General features: G+C 42.3%; 1 protein-coding gene across 1 annotated transcript in view; it reads left to right on the plus strand.

Moving 5' to 3' along the window:
- The window catches only part of SNAP25 (synaptosome associated protein 25), a 121,990-nt gene that overhangs the window by 37,120 nt on the left and 64,180 nt on the right, over window positions 1-20,690 (plus strand). The window contains exons 2-3 of the mRNA XM_044290826.1: window positions 15,878-16,006; window positions 18,861-18,902. Coding sequence (XP_044146761.1) covers window positions 15,935-16,006; window positions 18,861-18,902 — 114 coding nt within the window. The 5' untranslated portion in view covers window positions 15,878-15,934. The remainder of the gene's footprint in view (window positions 1-15,877; window positions 16,007-18,860; window positions 18,903-20,690) is intronic.

Raw genomic sequence — 20,690 nt, forward strand, 5'->3', positions numbered from 1 at the left:
TCTCTTCATCTGATGGCGCATGTGTAGCTCTTACATTTGATCTCCTGACCTCATAAACACTTAAGCTATATTCATATCAGTTTGTTAAGAATTGAGCTATAATGAGTGTTTTGAAGTCAAGAGATCAGTACTACACATGAGCTGTCAGATGATGAGATTGAAAGAAAACAGACTGTGACAGCTTGTACATAGACTGGTTTTTAACCTCAGTATCTCAGAAACTTCTGAACATTTTTAATAAAGACCAACAGCAATTGAAAAAATGTTTTTTTTGTTAGTTTTTTTACCAAAATGAGTAAAATGTAGTCATAAAAATTGCTCTGAAAGTGTCCATAGCCTTTAAAGGGGTTCTCCAGGAATTAAGAAAATGAAAATACTTGAATATTACTTTATTATACATATATTCCCAAATACCTTTCATTAGTTATAATGGCTTTTTTTGTCTGGGGAGCAATCGTTAGGAGAAATAAAATGTACAGTTACTTTACAACACTGAGGTAAAGATCTGCCTGAGCCTCCTATCCTACTTGTCAGGAATTATCCTGAATACAGCTGATAAGATCTTCATCTTAATCTCTGTAGGAATGGAGTCCATGAGGAGACATGGTGGGGTTGTGGCTGATGAGCAGCAGCAGTTGTATACAATTTCCATTTTTCCCAGTCTGTCCTGTCTGTCTTCTCTGTACTTCATGTCTCCTCATGATCTCCATTCCTACACAGATTCAACTGAAGATTTCATCTGTATTGAGGATCATAATCCCTGACAAGCAGAGCAGATAGGAAGATGAGGCAGCTATTTACCTCAGTGTTGTGAAGTACCTTGTCCTCCTGTGTGATTTAGGACAGGTTTTGTGTGTACTAATAGAATGGTGGCCATTTTATTTCTCCTGATGATTTCTCCCTAGACAAAACAAGCCATTATACTTAATGAAAGGTATTTGGGAATATATATATATATATATATATATATATATATATACGTAATATTTAAGTATTTTCATTTTCTTAATTCCTGGAGAACCCCTTTTAAGTGCCCTAAGAAGAGCAACTTCCTCTCCTTATAGGCCTATATTACATCCCTATTTGTCCCTACATGTTTCATCAGGATGCATAGGCAACCAATGTTTCTCCCCCTGTTCCTGTAGTAATTGCCACCTTGCACCCACCAGGTATTACTTGGCTTTGGCACCAACACTAAGTAATATTTGATGGGTCACTGGTCTTCTACAGGCTGCTATAATCCAGATTTGGGTTTTATAGTTTGTACATGGCATTTTGCCATAACCCGTGGTATTATACAGTATTTATTGTGGCTTTATACAGTAGTAGGTAGGTCAAGCTGGGGACTGAAATATTTCTGAATGGAGCAACGGGGCTGGAACAAAGTAGCAGGTAGCAGATGAGTATGATTTTTTTCATTAGGTACCACATGCTATGGGGTCTAGTTAGACAGGACCATAATCTTGGATGCTAGAACTATAAAGGGAACATCTGCTACATATTGAATACTTTTTGTTCAATGTGTATAGATTATGGGGCACATTTATTAAGACCAACATTTTAGACGCTGGTCCTAATAAAGCCCCATAGCTGGCAGAGGATCTGCCGAAGTTGTGAAGAGACGCAGGCCTCTCCATAACTTCGGTGCATCCAGCGCCACTTCTAAATGTAAGCCAGCTTCCTTGCTGTCTTACATTTAATCAATCTTGCAGATGGTGGTGCAACAATTAGTTGCGCCGCTATCTACGCCTGTTTTAGGCGTAGAAAATGATGAATCCCCGCCTGTGCCACTTCCACAGTTTTAGACTTGGCATGACTGGGGCGAATCCAGAGATAGCGGCGCAACTAACCGTTGCACCACCATCTGCACCTGAATTACACCTAATTTAGGTATATTCCTGTACAATAAATGACCCCCTATCTATTCTTCTAAACATAAATATATATTTCTGGAAACTGCTGGGTTAAGTACCATGAACCTGATTAAGATCTGTGGCCTCATTTTACGCTCCACAGTAAGAATATGATTATTTTAATCAAAGGGATAAAGTACTGCATGAAAGGATTTCAAGTTGCTGTATTATATCTTGATTTCCAGTAGGTCTTTCTATAATGAATGTCCTAATCCTCTATGAAAGTGGTCGAAGCTTGTCCCAGGATTCAAGTCCTGACAGAGTCTAGCACACAGACGGAAATAGGACACATGAAAGTTAATGGGCCAAGTCACATGATTGAGGTTTTTTTTTTTTTTTTTCATGGACCATCGGTCCGTGCAGCTAAAATTGCATCATGCCGTATTTTGGTCCAATTTTCATGTTGGACTCATCCATTCAACTCATGGGGCCCATGAAAAAGAAAACAAATGGCAAGTGAAGGCCATCATGGCAAATGAAGCTCTGCTTTTTCATGGATAGTTGCAAGGCTATGCTGAGTGGATATTCTTCAGTTGTTTATATATATATATTTTTTTTATGGATGTCATACTGATGAAAAAAAGTGACAATTGAATGCAGTCAAACTCAATTCTGATTCAGGGCATCGATAAGTCTTACAGTGCTCTTCAGGTGTTCTTCTGGTGAATTTACATGGGGCAGATTTGCTGCAGAAATATCTGCAACTGTTCTAATTATCCAAATTATCTGAGGGGTAGAGAAGACCTCATTTATGGATTTACCAAGTTCATGGCTACAGGCAGGGACGTAAAACATTTCCATCAGAATAAAATCCTGGAAAGTGGTGACAATGGAAGAAGCCTCCTTTATTAAATTGTGAATTCCAGACAGTCAATAACAGTCATTTATCCGTCCCTTTGACAGAAAACTGGTGTAAAAATGCTTCAGGTTTGCCGATATTTGCACAAATGGTGTTTCAATTCTGCACTTGCTGCTTTCCAAAAAGGGTGTGTGATGTGGGTATGGTGTGGGTGGACACATCGGCCCGGCAGATTTATCATAATTTTCTGACTAAATGATGACTGGCATAAAAAAACACTGGTCTTGGTAAATGACCCAAATAATTCTGTCATTTTGGTGAACACAGATGATGGATTAATGACATTGTACTGTAAGAGTCGGTATTTTAGTCAGAACTGAATTCCGTCTACACAGATTCTAATAGCCAGAGAAAATGGAACTCGACTTAGTGTATGAAGAAAATCTGCATTATTTGTGTATCTGGCTGACAATGATAAATTGAGCTTATAATTTAGAGAGTCTTTTGATAACTGAGTCACAGATTAGAGACAAAGTGTAGCATATAGATAATACACACTGTGTAATTTAAAGAGGACCTTTCACCGATTATTACAATGTGAACTAAGAATACAGACATGGAGAGCGGCGCCCGGGGATCTCACTGCACTTACTATTATCCCCGGGCGCCGCTCCATTCTCCCGCTATGCCCTCCGGTATCTCCGCTCACTAAGTTATAGTAGGCGGAGTCTGCCCTTGTTCTTCTGTAGCGCTGGCCAATCGCATTGCAGAGCTCACAGCCTGGGAGAAAATACCCTCCCAGGCTGTGAGCTCTGTGCTGCGATTGGCCAGCGCTAGAGCAGAACAAGGGCAGACTCCGCCTACCATAACTTAGTGACTGAAATCTCCGCCTACTATAACTTAGTGAGCGGAGATACCGGAGGGCATAGCGGGAGAACGGAGCGGCGCCCAGGGATAATAGTAAGTGCAGTGAGATCCCCGGGCGCCGCTCTCCATGTCTGTATTCTTAGTTCACATTGTAATAATCGGTGAAAGGTCCTCTTTAAGCGGTGATGGATTGGGAGGTCCCTTGAGAGACTCAACCCCCTCTATTAACAGTAAAGCTTAATGGGTTTTGTGTATTTGTTCTCTTCCCAATTTGTTCAGTTTTTTGGATATGTGTCATGCTTAAATGTTTCTGATCACCAGCTATTTTTAATATTAGATAAAGCTAACCCAGGTAATCACAAAATTATGGTTCTAAATGATAATTTAATTTATTAAAGGTAAAATGTTGTTGTAGTACCGTGAATTCTGAGATCCGGGAATAAATAGGCTTAACACAGTATAGGTGCTTAAAAAGTTTACTAAACTATGATAAAATACATACTTTATATATACAAATACATATTTTACATATACAAAATACATACAAATGTAACATACAGAGTAAAGTAACAGTTACCAAAGCAGTGAACAAATGAGTAAGGGCTCTTTCACACTTGCGTTCTTTTCTTCCGGCATAGAGTTCCGTCGTCGGGGCTCTATGCGGAAGAATCCTGATCAGTTTTATCCTAATGCATTCTGAATGGAGAGAAATACGTTCAGGATGCATCAGGATGTCTTCAGTTCAGGACCGGAACGTTTTTTGGCCCGAGAAAATACCGCAGCATGCTGCGCTTTTTGCTCCGGCCAAAAATCCTGAACACTTGCTGCAAGGCCGGATCCGGAATTAATGCCCATTGAAAGGCATTAATCCGGATCCCACCTTAAGCTAAACGTCGTTTCGGCCCATTGCCGGATCCGACGTTTAGCTTTTTCTGAATGGTTACCATGGCTGCCGGGACGCTAAAGTCCTGGCAGCCATGGTAAAGTGTAGTGGGGAGCGGGGGAGCAGCATACTTACGGTCCGTGCGGCTCCCGGGGCGCTCCAGAGTGACGTCAGGGCGCCCCAAGCGCATGGATCACGTGATCACATGGCATGTCATCCATGCGCATGGGGCGCTCTGACGTCATTCTGGAGCGCCCCGGGAGCCGCACGGACTGTAAGTATACTGCTCCCCCGCTCCCCACTACTACTATGGCAACCAGGACTTTAATAGCGTCCTGGCTGCCATAGTAACACTGAACGCATTTTGAAGACGGATCCGTCTTCAAATGCTTTCAGTTACCTTGCGTTTTTCCGGATCCGGCGTGTAATTCCGGCAAATGGAGTACACAACGGATCCGGACAACGCAAGTGTGAAAGAGCCCTAAGCTCCCCCTCAACCAGTTCACAACATCGCTTCTGGCCGACGCCCATATAATGCAAAGAAAGTTTGTGGTAGCAAGACACATCTTACCCTGATGATGTCTTTAACAGAGCTGGGGCTTTAGGTTACTTGTGTAGATGTTTTCTAGCTTCCCGGTTCCTCTTATGTGCAGTAAACATGTACAGTTACTTAAGACATCAGGAACATGGCCTGGTATCTTTAACCAACTACATTACAAGGAATTAAATGGAAAAAAACCCACTACGATTGATTCACCGCTCATGTGCACAGCCCAATAGAAATGAATGGGTCCGGATTCAGTGCGGGTGCAATGTGTTCAACTCACGCCTTGCACCCGCGCGGAAAACTCACCCGTGTGAAAGGGGCCTTACAGTGCATTTATGTTCAGCCGCTTTCCTCTGGTTAAAGGGAACCTGTCACCGGGATTTTGTGTATAGAGCCGAGGACATGGGTTGCTAGATGGCCGCTAGCACATCCGCAATACCCAGTCCCCATAGCTCTGTGTGCTTTTATTGTGTAAAAAAACTGATTTGATACATATGCAAATTAACCTGAGATGAGTCCTGTACGTGAGATGAGTCAGGGACAGGACTCATCTCAGGTTAATTTGCATATGTATCAAATCGTTTTTTTTACACAATAAAAGCACAGAGAGCTATGGGGACTGGGTATTGCGGATGTGCTAGCGGCGATCTAGCAACCCATGTCCTCAGCTCTATACACAAAATCCCGGTGACAGGTTCCCTTTATGGAAAAGTGTAGGAAGACTGAGCACTCACCAGCTGGACCAATTGGAGAACAAACGAATATGTAGCAAAATATTTATTTAATATTTAAATAAAGCCCTGAATCTAAAAATGCAGCGGAATCAATAATAACATAATATATAAAAAATTTGATGTTCACATATAATAAATACACCTATAATAAAATGCGGTCATATATATATAACTTAAACAATATTAAAAGACATAATGAGCCTGGAAAAAAGGGCAATTATTCACAGTGCATATGTAGAGGATTGGAATAAATATTTGGTAGACTGCTGATCAGTTCGGGGAATATGCCAAATGTAGTGTCCAAATCGGGATATTGTGATGAATATGCGATAAGTCACTGATTAATACAATAGATGCGCCAGATATGGTATCCAATAGTTATCAATAGTCGAAGGCAAATTAGTATCCCTGTGTTAGTTCACTTCATATAGAATACTTTGGTTCAATGTAGCTAGGTGGACATGAGTTTAAAAGGATATAATACACCTGTTATTCGCCGTCTAATGTGAGCGTAGCCGTGGCGTCCCACGAGGCTCACTAGATTAGATTCGGCGGTACCTTAGTCTGGTCGCTTGCTTGAGGTGGTTCAAATGAGCGTGTAGCTCTCGGCGTGGGGAATCTTCTGGTGATGTTCACCGATGCTGCAAGCCTGGACCTGGTTGGTAAGTAACAAGGTGTTTCCTCCACACTGGCAAACAAGGGTATACTTCCGGCAGAGTTAAAGTTCAATTGTCGGGATGTTGGGGTCTCGTGGTTTTTTTTTCATCAGCCTTTCCTGGCCCCTTCCTCAGTGGTGGTCTGTAAGAGGGTTTTGACCCTCTTTTTATACCCAACATCCCTTGAAGTGAGCTGGAGCAAAAGCAAAATAGTGGATTTTGGATCTGATCATATGAACATATGAAAACTCTGGCATGGAACAGTCTAAATAGTTGTTATTTTTATTTGTATAAGGAAAGGTATTTCCAGATATTGTACTGAAAATCGGTTTTAGCGATCCTATTATCTGGCGTTTCTTAATTACCGTAAATCCCGTTTTCATTTTGCAGTGGATTCCATATAATTTATCAATGCGGTTTTTTAAAACGCAAATGCGGTTTCTTCAATGCATATGCGTTTTATTGTCCCCTATATTTGTAGGTGCAGGTTATATTGATTTTCACCAATTTTATGTCATACAATACAATATGGCGATGAAGAATTAATAAAAAGTACAAAATTTGCAGTAAAAGACAATATATGTAAAAGTAAAAAGTCTTAAATATAAAATATTCAAAAATATGCAGTCATTACTTTTATAAACTGCGAATATTTGTTATATATAAAGGCACAAAATATGGCAATATGTGCCTTTATATATAACAAATATTCGCATATATTCGCATAACAATAAAACGCATATGCATTGAAGAAACCGCATTTGCGTTTTAAAAAACCGCATTGATAAATTATATGGAATCCACTGCAAAATGAAAACGGGATTTAATTAAGAAACGCCAGATAATAGGATCGCTAAAACCGATTTTCAGTACAATATCTGGAAATACCTTTCCTTATACAAATAAAAATAACAACTATTTAGACTGTTCCATGCCAGAGTTTTCATATGTTTATATGATCAGATCCAAAATCCACTACTTTGCTTTTGCTCCAGCTCACTTCAAGGGATGTTGGGTATAAAAAGAGGGTCAAAACCCTCTTACAGACCACCACTGAGGAAGGGGCCAGGAAAGGACCCCGAAACGCGTCTGGTTATTGTACTCGGACATCAGCTGATGAAAAAAAAACCACGAGACCCCAACATCCCGACAATTGAACTTTAACTCTGCCGGAAGTATACCCTTGTTTGCCAGTGTGAAGGAAACACCTTGTTACTTACCAACCAGGTCCAGGCTTGCAGCATCGGTGAACATCACCAGAAGATTCCCCACGCCGAGAGCTACACGCTCATTTGAACCACCTCAAGCAAGCGACCAGACTAAGGTACCGCCGAATCTAATCTAGTGAACCTCGTGGGACGCCACGGCTACGCTCACATTAGACGGCGAATAACAGGTGTATTATATCCTTTTAAACACATGTCCACCTAGCTACATTGAACCAAAGTATTCTATATGAAGTGAACTAACACAGGGATACTAATTTGCCTTCGACTATTGATAACTATTGGATACCATATCTGGCGCATCTATTGTATTAATCAGTGACTTATCGCATATTCATCACAATATCCCGATTTGGACACTACATTTGGCATATTCCCCGAACTGATCAGCAGTCTACCAAATATTTATTCCAATCCTCTACATATGCACTGTGAATAATTGCCCTTTTTTCCAGGCTCATTATGTCTTTTAATATTGTTTAAGTTTTATATATATATGACCGCATTTTATTATAGGTGTATTTATTATATGTGAACATCAAATTTTTTATATATTATGTTATTATTGATTCCGCTGCATTTTTAGATTCAGGGCTTTATTTAAATATTAAATAAATATTTTGCTACATATTCGTTTGTTCTCCAATTGGTCCAGCTGGTGAGTGCTCAGTCTTCCTACACTTTTCCATACATTATTCTACCTATGACTGGGTGAGTCATATTCGACTTAGTAGCACCCATTTCCACAACTGTATGCGGAGTGAGCCACCATACTATAAATATACAGGTTCCCTTTAAGTAGAGAAGTCGGGGCAATCCAGGCCTTGTTCAATTTTATAAGAGTCATCCTGTCAGCATTTCCAGTTGACAGGCAGATGCGCTTATCAGTTATTATGCCCCCAGCAGCACTAAATACCCGCTCTGACAAAACACTGGTGGCAGGGTAGGCCAGCACCACCAGGGCATAGAGCACGAGTTCGTGCCACATGTCCAGCTTGGACACCCAGTAGTTGTAAGGCACAGAGGGATCATTGAGGACGCTGACACGGTCTGCTACGTACTCCTTCACCATCTTCCAAAATGTTTCCCTCTTTGTGACACTAGGCCGCACATCAGGGTTTTTCCACAAGGACCTTCTGGTATTGCACCATTTTCCTCGTCCTCTCCACCATAGGAATGAGAGATGAGAAGTTCTCTTTGTAGCAGGGGTCGAGAAGGGTGAACAATCAGTAATCGGTGTTGTCCAAAATGCGTAAAACGTGTGGGTCAGCCTAACATAAAGTCAGCCATGTGTGCCAGAGTCCCAACTTCGCTGTCGTCATCAGGAGGATGACTCTCAATCTCCTCATCCTCTTCCTCCTCTTCTGCCCATGCACGCTGAACAGATGGAATTAAACTTCCATGGGTACTACCCTCTGTAGTGGAGGCAACCGTCTCCTGCTCCTTCTCATCATCATCATCCAATTTGTGCTGAGAATACGAACGAGAGTGGTCTGGCTATCACCCTGTGTAATGTCTTCCCCCATTTCCACCTCTTCCACATGCAAAGTGTCAGCCTTAATTGTGAGCAGCGAGTGTTTGAGTAGACACAGAAGTGGGATGGTGACGCTGATAATAGCGTTATCGCCGCTCATCATCTGTGTTGATTCTTCAAAGTTTCTTAAAACCTCACAGAGGTCAGACATCTATTCCCACTCATCGCTTGTGAAGAGTGGAAGCTGACTGGAAAGGTGACGACCATGTTGCAGCTGGTATTCCACTACTGCCATCTGTTGCTCACAAAGCCTGGCCAACATGTGGAACGTCGAGTTCCAGTGCGTGCTCACGTCGCACAACAGTCGGTGAGCTGGCAATTGTAAGCGGTGCTGCAGTGTTGACGGACCGGTGGAAGCTGTCGATGACTTGCAGAAATGGGCACACATGCGGCGCACCTTCACCAGTAGCTCAGGCAAATTGGGGTAGGTTTTGAGAAACGGCTAAACTACTAAGTTGAAGACGTGGGCTAGGCATGGGATGTGTGTCAGCTTGCCGAGCTCCAAAGCCGCCACCAAGTTACGGACATTATCAGACACAACCATGCCTGGTTCTAGGTTGAGTGGCGAGAGCCACAGCTCAGTCTGGTCTCTTATCCCCTGCCACAGCTCTGTGGCGGTGTGCTGTTTGTCACCTAAGCAGATCAGCTTAAGCACGGCCTGTTGACGTTTCCCTACTGCAGTGCTACACTGCTTCCAGCTACTGACTGATGGCTGACTGGTGCTGCAAGAGGATAATTCTGAGGTGGAAGTGGAGGAGAAGGCAGGGGAGGAGAAGTGGGGGTTGTAGCCACTAACGTAGGTGGTGGCGTAAACCCTGATATTGAACACGCCATGTAAACATTCACAGTGCAGGTAGAAAAAGTATGTAAACCCTTGGATTTAATAACTAGTTAAACCTCCTTTTGCAGCAATAACTTCAACTAAAGGTTTCCTGTAATTGCAGATCAGACGTGCACAACGGTCAGGAGTAATTCTTGACCATTCCTTTTTATAGAACTGTTTAATTTCAGCAATATTCTTGGGATGTCTGGTGTGAATCGCTTTCTTGAGGTCATGCCACAGCATCTCAATCAGATTGAGGTCAGGACTCTGATTGGGCCACTCCAGAAGGCGTATTTTCTTCTGTTTAAGCCATTCTGTTGTTGATTTGCTTCTATGCTTTGGGTGTCACGGCTGAGGATGGGGGAAATCCTCAGCCGTGCGATGTAGGAGGATGTCCGGTCGCTGCTTGGCCAGGACCACAGCATTAGGGAGCAGGTCACCTCCTATTGCGTCCCTAACGCTGACCCTGTCTCCTGTCAGTATGAGCCGACCTTGATGGTAGGAGGGCTCATACGCCGGAACCTAAAGTCCCTACAAGCCCTCAAGTCGGCCCTGACCTAGGTGACAGAGTAGGACAACCCACTCCTCCAAGACAGGGAGGATCAGGAGTCCCAAAGGCCAAGCTGTAGAGAAAAGGGGAACACAAATGCAAACCAATGTATATGGCAGGTGCTGCACTAGTTCCAGCCACCTGCCACAGCCCTGCTGACTGGATCAGTGTGCAGGAAATCTGAAGTCCACAAATAGCAAACCAAAGTCAGCACAAACTCATCCACACACCGGAACCCAGATACATGGCAGCACAGAAATATACAAGAAAGCATAAACCGAACATCACACAGACAAAGACAAACTGAACATAAACTTATGACCACAGTGGTGGCTCTCACAGGCAGATCAAATACACAGGAAGCTGCTCCAGATAGCAGGGCTGAAGCAACCTACTGAAGCCTGCAAGAGACTCAGGCTATATAGGCCAAAAAGCCACACCCACCGGTCAACCACACCCAGTGACATCACACACACTGGGAAGGAAGTTAACCCTTCCAGCACACAGAAGGGAAAACACACATACAGGGGAAGTGACCAACCTGATCACCCTGTGGCTGTTGCCGCTGGCAACGACATGGGTGGCAGCCGTCCTGGGAGACAGCCCGAAGGCCGAGACACTGCCACCACATGTACATAATACCAAACGTTGCCACGGGCAGCCACAGTGAAAGGACGATGTCCGTGCGCACCAAACAACAACAAGTGCACACCAGACATACAAACAAAGTGCATCCACACACGCACACAACTCCCCGGGAACCGCACACAAAGCTGTTGTCCGCGGCAACCGCACTGAGGCCAACTACATTATGCCTCAGCTGCGGTTGACACACAACCACAACCGCGGGCAACTGTATGCGGCTCCCAAGGAGTCACGACCATAACCGTGGCCGTGACATTGGGTCGTTGTCCTGTTGCAACACCCATCTTCTGTTGAGCTTTAGCTGGTGGACAGATGGCCTTAAGTTCTCCTGCAAAATGTCTTGATAAACTTGGGAATTCATTTTTCCTTCGATGATAGCAATCCATCCAGGCCCTGATGCAGCAAAGCAGCCCCAAACCATGATGCCCCCACCACCATACTTCAGAGTTGGGATGAGGTTTTGATGTTCGTGTGCTGTGCCTCTTTTTCTCCACACATAGTGTTGTGTGTTTCTTCCAAACAACTCAACTTTGGTTTCATCTGTCCACGGAATATTTTGCCAGTACTGCTGTGGAACATCCAGGTGCTCTTGTGCAAACTGTAAACGTGCAGCAATGTTTTTTTTGTACAGCAGTGGCTTCCTCTGTGGTATCCTCCCATGAAATCCATTCTTGTTTAGTGTTTTACGTATCGTAGATTCGCTAACATGTTAGCATATGCCAGAGACTTTTGTAAGTCTTTAGCTGACACTCTAGGATTCTTGTTCACCTCATTGAGCAGTCTGCACTGTGCTCTTGCAGTTATCTTTACAGGACGGCCACTCCTAGGGAGAGTAGCAGCAGTGCTGAACTTTCTCCATTTATAGGCAATTTGTCTTACCGTGGACTGATAAACAGCAAGGCTTTTGAAGATACTTTTATAGCCCTTTCCAGCTTTATGCAAGTCAACAATTCTTAATCGTAGACCTTCTGAGAGCTCTTTTGTGCGAGGCATCATTCACATCAGGCAATGCTTCTTGTGAAAAGCAAACCCAGAACTGGTGTGTTGTTTTTTTTTGTTTTTTTTATAGGACAGCTGTAACCAACACCTCCAATCTCATCTCATTGATTAGACCCCAGTTGGCTGACACTTCACTCCAATTAGTTCTTGGAGATGTCATTAGTCTAGGGGTTCACATACTTTTTCCACCTGCACTGTGAATGTTTACATGGTGTGTTCAATAAAAACATGGTAACATTTTATTCTTTGTGTGTTATTAGTTTAAGCAGACTGTGATTGTCTATTGTTGTGACTTAGATGAAGATCAGATCACATTTTATGACAAATTTGTGCAAAAATCCATATCATTCCAAAGGGTTCACATACTTTTTCTTGCAACTGTAGCTATATTTCATTTTATACTTATTGTTTTTCTTTTGGTGTTAGGGTATGGACGCCTAGTTCATTGTTTACAGGGTTGCTTGGTTACCCTGTCAGCTGTTGCAGCACATGGCCGTGGTGCTCTGTGTGCCGGATCACATGGAGGCACTGCTACGTTTCCTTGGGAGGCGGGCTGGAATACATGGCTTGCGTTCCACCCCTCCTCCTGACGAGAATGGCGTCTCCATGTACTGACCGAAGCGCGCATCATCAGGTGGGGATGCGCTCAATGGGATACAGTAGCTGATTTATGTTAGTTTATTATTTATACTTGCCGCCCTTTTTGGATATAAGTTTGGGCTGAGGGCTACATCTCATTACCTCCTAACGAGGCTGAGGTGAAACACGCGTCAAGGTTTTCTGGCTGACCTGTGCCGTTTTTCCTACCCCCAATCATGTCTTGTGGTATGTACTGCCTATATTGATTAGGCTTTTTGTGACATATTTAATCATATTATTTGTGGCCTCCCTGATCTGGCTGTGGGGGGATGTACTCTTCTATTTTTCAGTTTTTTCTGTTTTCACTAGTTTTTGTTGTTTTCCTGGTGTCTCATCCTTTGTTCTCTTCCTTTCATTCTCCCCACCCCATATTATATATAATTGTTTGCTTCCCTGGCTGTACCATTGCTTTGGGTTAGCATCACGTTATTAGAGTTATTATACACTCCCTAGCTATGTACTCTGTAGGGGATATACCTATATTGTGGGCCATACCCATGCGGTATAAGAGGCTGGCCACTATGTGCTATTTATGCTTTATAGTGCGCATATTTATATCTTGAGGGTAGTAGCAGCATAGGTTAGATGATTCTGGCACCTTTATACTTCTGTTGTTTCCTCTTTATTCTTATTTTTAATACTGTGATATGTTATGTATATGGACTTTTTATGCAATAAAATTAATTTATATTTTTTGACTATTTTGGGCATGTGTCGTTGTTTGTGATTGAACAACATTGTAGGTATATTTTGGTTATTGCATTTATGCCCTGATTTAATGTTGCTATATTGAGGCCTATTTTGGTTCGGTACACGTGAGGGTTGCATTATTCATACAACAGGTCAGTCCAACATAAACATAGTATGTGCTCACCTCTCTAGCCTCAGGCTTGAGATTAGAGATGCATACATTGTTTAGCCATGTTTACCTGTGCACAGCTGTCAGGCACACTCTGCGCCTTGTATTGTTTCCTCCTCCAGTATTTGCAGAGTATTCCGTGTTTGTCCTTGCTCAGTGCTTCCCATTGTGTCTACTTAGGCCACTATGAAAGTCATGAACAATTCCAAGCAAGGGCAATATCTGAATCTGCAATATCTCCTCTCATTTGGGTGGGTTTTCTCTGGATGTTCTGGTTTCTTCCCATATTTCCCTACTGAAAGGTGGTCTATGAAACTTGCTACACTGTGTGTCTCAGAGAAGTGAGAGTATATTACATATATAGAGTATGTATATAAAAAGATATATGTATATATATATATATGTATATATATATATATATATATATATATATATATATATATATGTGTTTGGAAATAAATGTACCCAAGGGAGAGGTCCATAGCTATCCATGGTTGAAGGGTGAAGGTATTCTCTCTAATGGTCTGGAATTGAAGACCTGGCCAACCGCTCCTCCACGAAAACAGGTCCACTGCCCCATAAAACAAAGATGTGGACACTGATTTTCCTTTTGATGGGTAGGGTCAACCACTGTGTTTATTGATAAAATGTCTTGCACATAACCAAAGTTGTACGTTCAGGGCATACAGGGCTTATTGTGTTTTTTTTTTTTTTGTGAAGTATGGCCTTTTTGTTGCCTTTTAGGTTGTTATTTTAACCCCTGCAATCAGTCCTTCCATATGTTAACATAAAGCAGTTTTACATTTCCTTCCTGGGAAACCAATCATGATATATAATTGTGAAATAATGTATTACTTATTTTTTGGGCTGCAGATATAATGTGGGATGGCCCCATTTCATACAGTGTACAATGACGTAAAGGAGTTCTCCACTACTTTTATACTGATGGCCTATTCTCAGGATAGGTCACCAATAACTGATCCGGGGGGATCCAAACCCCGCACCCCTGCCAATCAGCTGTTCTACTGTAGAACTACACAGCTCCATCCTCTGTTTAGTGGACAGATCTGGTTACTGCAGCCATTCACATCAGTTGGAGCAATGCTGCAGTATCTAGCTCCATCCTCTTCACAATGGATTAAGTTGTGTTGTTCTGGCCCCAGAGCTGCTGTAGGACAGCCATCAATATAAATGGAGTGAACAACTCCCTTAAGACAAAAAAATACACGGGTCTTGATTTTAATATGTAATAATTTTGGAAAAATGTATTGAAAAAATGAACATTAACTATAGATATCAATGCGACTCTTTAAGACCACTTGCATATGGCTGTACTAGTTATATGGAGAAATCTATTGTACGTCCACATGTTTGATGGAATCCATATTACTTAGGAATTTTCTTGTAGAACATGTGGGGACTCCATACAGGAACTGTGTCATACATTAAATGTATTAAAATCCATTTGCTCATTTAAAATGATAATCTTTGCGCAACCAGAGAATGCAGAAATTGGTGGCTGAAAAAATACAGGCAGATATAACAAATGGAGCTGTTTTTATCCTTATATCCGGTAGTTAATTTGATTCTGTTGGTTTAGAAATAGGAGAAGAGGTGAATTGCAGAAATGGATTTTAATGCACTAAATGGTTTGTGTATTACTCGTCACTCTTAAAGGGAACCTGTGACATGGAACATGGTGTCTGAGCTGCAGGCGGCATGTTATAGAGCAGGAGGAGCTGAGCAGATTGATATATAGTTTTATAGAAAAAGATTTAGTAAAACTTGTAATTTACTCATTTATATCTATCTATGCTCATTCTTGGCTTTCAAGTCAAGGGGTCGGTCCTATCAGTGATTGACAGCTCTCTCTGTATGCACAGTCATAGAGGGAGGGTTGTCAATCACTGATAGGACCGTCTCCTGGACTTCAGAGCCCAGAATGAGCAGGAATTTAAATTAATGAAATAAAAGTTTTACTGAATCTTTTCCCATAAAACTATACATCAATCTGCTCAGCTTTTCCTGCTCTATAACAGCATGTAGCTTAAATTGCATTTTTATGGTGACAGGTTCCCTTTAAATATTCAGTTTAAAAAATGTACATGTCTAACCTATAAATCTATCATCATGTTAATAAAGAAAGAGGTTATTAAATGATAATGTTTCATGTATTAATCAATTTTAATGTTTTACATTAAAGGTCTAGGGCTGTCCCCCGCTGCAAGTTGCCCAATCCCAAAGCACACACCAGTTCACAATGGCAGAAGACGCTGATATGCGCAATGAGCTTGAAGAGATGCAGAGGCGTGCCGACCAGCTGGCTGATGAGGTGAGTGTACCGGGGTATAAATGGGGAATTATATACACTTCATTGTTATTCTACTGATGGAGCCACCGCCATTTATGCCGATGAGGAAATCTTGTATATAGCAGAAAGTTCTTAGGTCGGTGCTGTTCACAAACAGGGATGCGCTCAAGTTAGTCAATATCTATCGTGCATTCATTACCCTTCATCTTCATGTTATTTTTAATATTTTTCATTCTGAGGGGTATTCCAGATTTTAGATTTTGATGACCTGTCTTCTGGATAGTGAAGGAATTAGCTCTGTAAGGTAGGCAAATGGCATCAAATGCAGTGACCCAGAAGTCCAGATCATGCAGGGCTTTGACTGTTCTTTATTCTTTATTCAGGCCCAATTTACCAATCAACCACTGCCCATCTGAGCGCTAACTAAACATGCAAGTCTCCAGGAAATGTAGCTTACTACCAACCGCTCTAGCAAAGTTACTTTAATGTGTTTTACCACACCAGGAGTAAATGTCCACTTGGAGGCTAGAAACCTCAGTAACAGTATCCCCAGATAGAGGTTCTGCCTCCTCAGATGGCTATCTCTCTCTTGTGCCTTAGTAGCCCAGTAATGAGGCTGGACTGTGTTACAAAGAAAGCTTGTACTGGCCAGGAAGGGAATGATAGGCCCCACTACCAACCTGCCTATCATTCCTTAAAAATCTCAGCCTGAAAACAGGACTTAAACAAAAGCACTTAGCAAACTACTCTTTCTACGCATTCTGCTCCCATCTATGTTATCAGAATAAGATAAAAGGAAAATATCTGGAAAAGTTGGAACTATCACCCATGTTCTTATATCTCATGTGTTGCTCTACCAAAAGCGTGTTTGAAACTCTGGCCCAAGACAAAGGAATAAAAGAGGCACAGCACTATAGTGCGCCAACCGTTTTGCACAAATGAAGCTTTCTTAGAAAAAAAACATTTATTCCCACACTTTGTGCTACTTAATACTTTTGCAGCTTCTGATCACTCAGTCTTGTGCCATCCCATTCATTACAGTGAATGACAAATATGTGCAGCTTATCAGCGCAGAATATTTTTTTAGGAAATATGAAAAAGCAGGGACCTTAGCAGATTACAAGCACAAGCCTGAAAAAAAAATAAACACATGGTTTTAGATTTTTTTTTCTTTGATGTTCCAAATGTTTAAACTATCTGCTCCATTGTGGGGGAAGTTAGGCATATGGCTTCTCTCCGGCTACTGAAGGACTGTTCAGCAGAATCTTCCAGGTTGAGAGAAGTCGGGAATCCCAGCAGTGAGGTTTGATAGAGCTAGAGGCGCATAACTGTGATGCACCGCACATGTCAGTGTGAATAGAATTTCAGCTACTGATAATAAACCTTAAAGAAGCACTGCGGGACTTTTTTTTCTATATAGTGCAGAAAAAGTTCATTTCTAAAGAATAAGATCCAGGCTCTTCTGTATGCCTTATGCATGCCTGTTTTATTTGATGTGTAATTTGTGGGTTGACAGCCATGTTGATTCCTCCTCCCCTCAGATATGGTTTTCCTAATGCATCCTACAGTTCCCTTCTTGCCAGAGGGGGGGAGTGGGGGTCTCACCACACTGCACTGCTCTGTGTAATGGCAGCCATGACAGATTAGTGATAGCGATTGGCAGATTTAGAATCCTCCTGTTTGGACAAATCCAAACCTTTTTTTGTGTTTACATGAAATATACTGTGTTCCCGAACGCCACATTCACTATGTAATGTATTGCCTCGAATAAGGCCGCCAGTGACGTGAGACTATGGAAGTATTACGCATGCACTGTTACTGTAAGTAGCAGCGCATGCTGAACTGTATTAAAGAGCAAATCAGAACCCAGGTTCGTTGATTGCTGCACAATCCATAACGGGTCCAGGTTCGGATTCCTTCTTTAATACAGTTCAGCATGCGCTGGTACTTACAGTGACTGTGCATGCGTAATACTTCCATAGTCTCACATTACTAGCAGCCTTGCTCGTTTGGCCGCAGCAGGAGAAATACATTACATAGTGAATAAGGTGATCAGGAACTTATTATATTTAATGTAAACGCAAAAAAGGTTTGGATTTGTCCAAACAGGACTAATCTAAATCTAACATCACGAATTAGAGCCGATGCAGACACTCCATGTTTTCCTGTGTGATGCAGCTTGAGCCTGTCGGCCCTCCCTGCCCTGTCATCACTCTCTCTCCTGTCAGCTCTTACATGCAGGAAGCAGAGAGACCTGTGTGAAGTTGCATCTCCTAGAACTAGACTGGAGAGTCAGTACACACAGATAGTACAGGCAGGCAGTGTGAGTCAGGAGGTTTATATAACTGCAGCTAATCACTGTATACACTCACCTACTATATCTCTGCACTCCTGGTCCTTTACATAAAGGAGACATTATATCTTCAACATAATACATAATACGAAGGGAGGCGTCTGAGAGCTGCCAGGAGTGATTTGATTGGTGATAATGTCATCCTGTAGTTCATAGGAAGTGAACCACAGGGAGACACCGAGTTCCTGTTTACACCTTAGAGCAAGAAGTCAGACTTAAGATCATATGCCCAGGTTCCCATATTAAACTGGTTCGAAATAAGCTTCTGCTCCGTACAGTATTAGAACAAAGTTTTATGCGAATCAGCTTTGTTTCATTCGAATGTTTTATTCGGATGTTTCATTCGAAGTGGATTCGCTCATCCCTAATCTTGATATTTGGATGGAAAATACAAAATTAGATAACGTTGCAATATTATTTTTAATACTCAGCAAGAAATATATATTAAAAAATAAATATTGACAACATTTTAAGAAGACATGTTTGAGTCGCTAATAAAATATTTTTCCTTTTGCCTTTCAGTCACTGGAAAGCACCCGCCGAATGCTTCAGTATGTGGAAGGGGTAAGAGCCGTTTATCTTTCAGCTGTCATACATGTTATTTAATTCATTATTTATTATTAAAATTTTCACTTTTATGATTTTAGACATTTATGATATATACGTGCAGAATATTCCAGAAATGTCTGATAGCTGGGGGTCCTAATTCTAGGACCCCAACTAATTAGGTGAACAGACAGTGGAAAACCCTTTGAAGGGTAACTTCAACTAATAGTGACATTTTCATATTGCTGCAGAATCTGCTGTACAATGTGTAGTGCAGTTTGTTTTCTTCCTGTAGATCTGTTAAATGCTATGTACAGTACACCTTCGGTGGTAATTTTTGTTATCATGATTGCATATTACTAGGACTGCAGCTATCGATTATTTTAGTAATGAAGTATTCTATCGATTAATCCAATGATTAATAGCGTAGTCTAATAAGAATTAAAAGAACATTTTCCTTTATAAAAAGTCATCTGCCCCCCCATGCCATCAGTCCACAGCCCCATTAGTCTCCTCCATGCCATGAGCTCCCATCACTGCCATCAGTTACCCCCAGTGCCATCAGCTCCCCTATGCCATCAGCTGCCCGCAGTACCATAAGTCCTCTGTGCCCTCAGCTCCCCCAAGTGCCATCAGTCCTCTGTGACATCCGCTCCTCCCAGTGCCATTAGTCCTTTATGCCATCAGCTCCCCCCCAATGTCATCAGCATCCCCCCAAGGCCATCAGTCCTCTGTGCCATCAGCTGCCCCATGTCATCAGTCCTCTGTGCCATTATCCCCCACGTCATCAGCTCCACCCAATGCCATCAGTCCTCTGTGCCATCAGCTCCCCCCCAAGTGCCATTAGTCCTCTGTGACATCAGTGCCATCAGTCCTCTGTCATCAGCTCCCCTCATGCCATCAGCTCCCCCCCATGCCATCAGCTCCCCCCATGCCATCAGTCCTCTCTGCCATCTGCCCCCCAGTGCCATAAGCTCTGTGCCATCAGCTCCCCCCAGTGCCATCAGACTTCTCTGCCATCAGCCCCCCCATGCTATCAGTCGTCTTTGACATCACCCCCATGCCATCAGTCCTATGTGCCATCGCCCTCCCATGCCATCAGTCCTCTGTGACATCACCACCCCCATGCCATCAGTCCTCTGTGCCATAACCCCTCATGCCATCAGTACTGTTTGACATCACCCCCCACCTATGCCAATGCCAGCTGTCCTCCATGTACTCAGCTCCCCCATCTCCACTCCTAGCCATTAGTCCCAGTTTAACACTTACCTTTCCTGTAGGGGAGCTCCACAGCTCCTCCATCTTCTTCTCCACGTGCTGTACTGTCCCCCTTACATCACAAAGCATCAGTGCTTAGTGCGTGTTATGTCCTGACGATGTGTCCGGATACAGTGCAGCGCGGTTCGGACCAGCGGGTGACCACGGAGCGTGAGTAACAGCAAGCGCTTCACTCACGCTCTGTGGTCACATGACACAAACGAATCCTCGATGCAAAAAATTTGCATTGATGATTTTTTTGTGTCCAATTACATCCTTACATATTACTCATTTTGAGCAAAAATTAATTTTTTTCAATTGGTCTTTATAAAAAAATATTGGGCTATTCTGTCACAAAGGGTTAATGGTTTGTCTAGCTGTGTGAATGGTACTCTAAACTCCTAAAAGGTTATAAACACTTATTTAAGCCACATTCTTATCAGTAATATAAGAATTGAGCTAGAATGAGTGTTTATAAGGTCAGAGATAAAGAGCTGAACAGAGTGAAAATTCAAATCCTGCTACTATATAAACTTAAGGCTGCACAAA

Source organism: Bufo gargarizans, chromosome 4 (assembly GCF_014858855.1).
Source record: "Bufo gargarizans isolate SCDJY-AF-19 chromosome 4, ASM1485885v1, whole genome shotgun sequence".
NCBI classification, from domain to species: domain Eukaryota; kingdom Metazoa; phylum Chordata; class Amphibia; order Anura; family Bufonidae; genus Bufo; species Bufo gargarizans.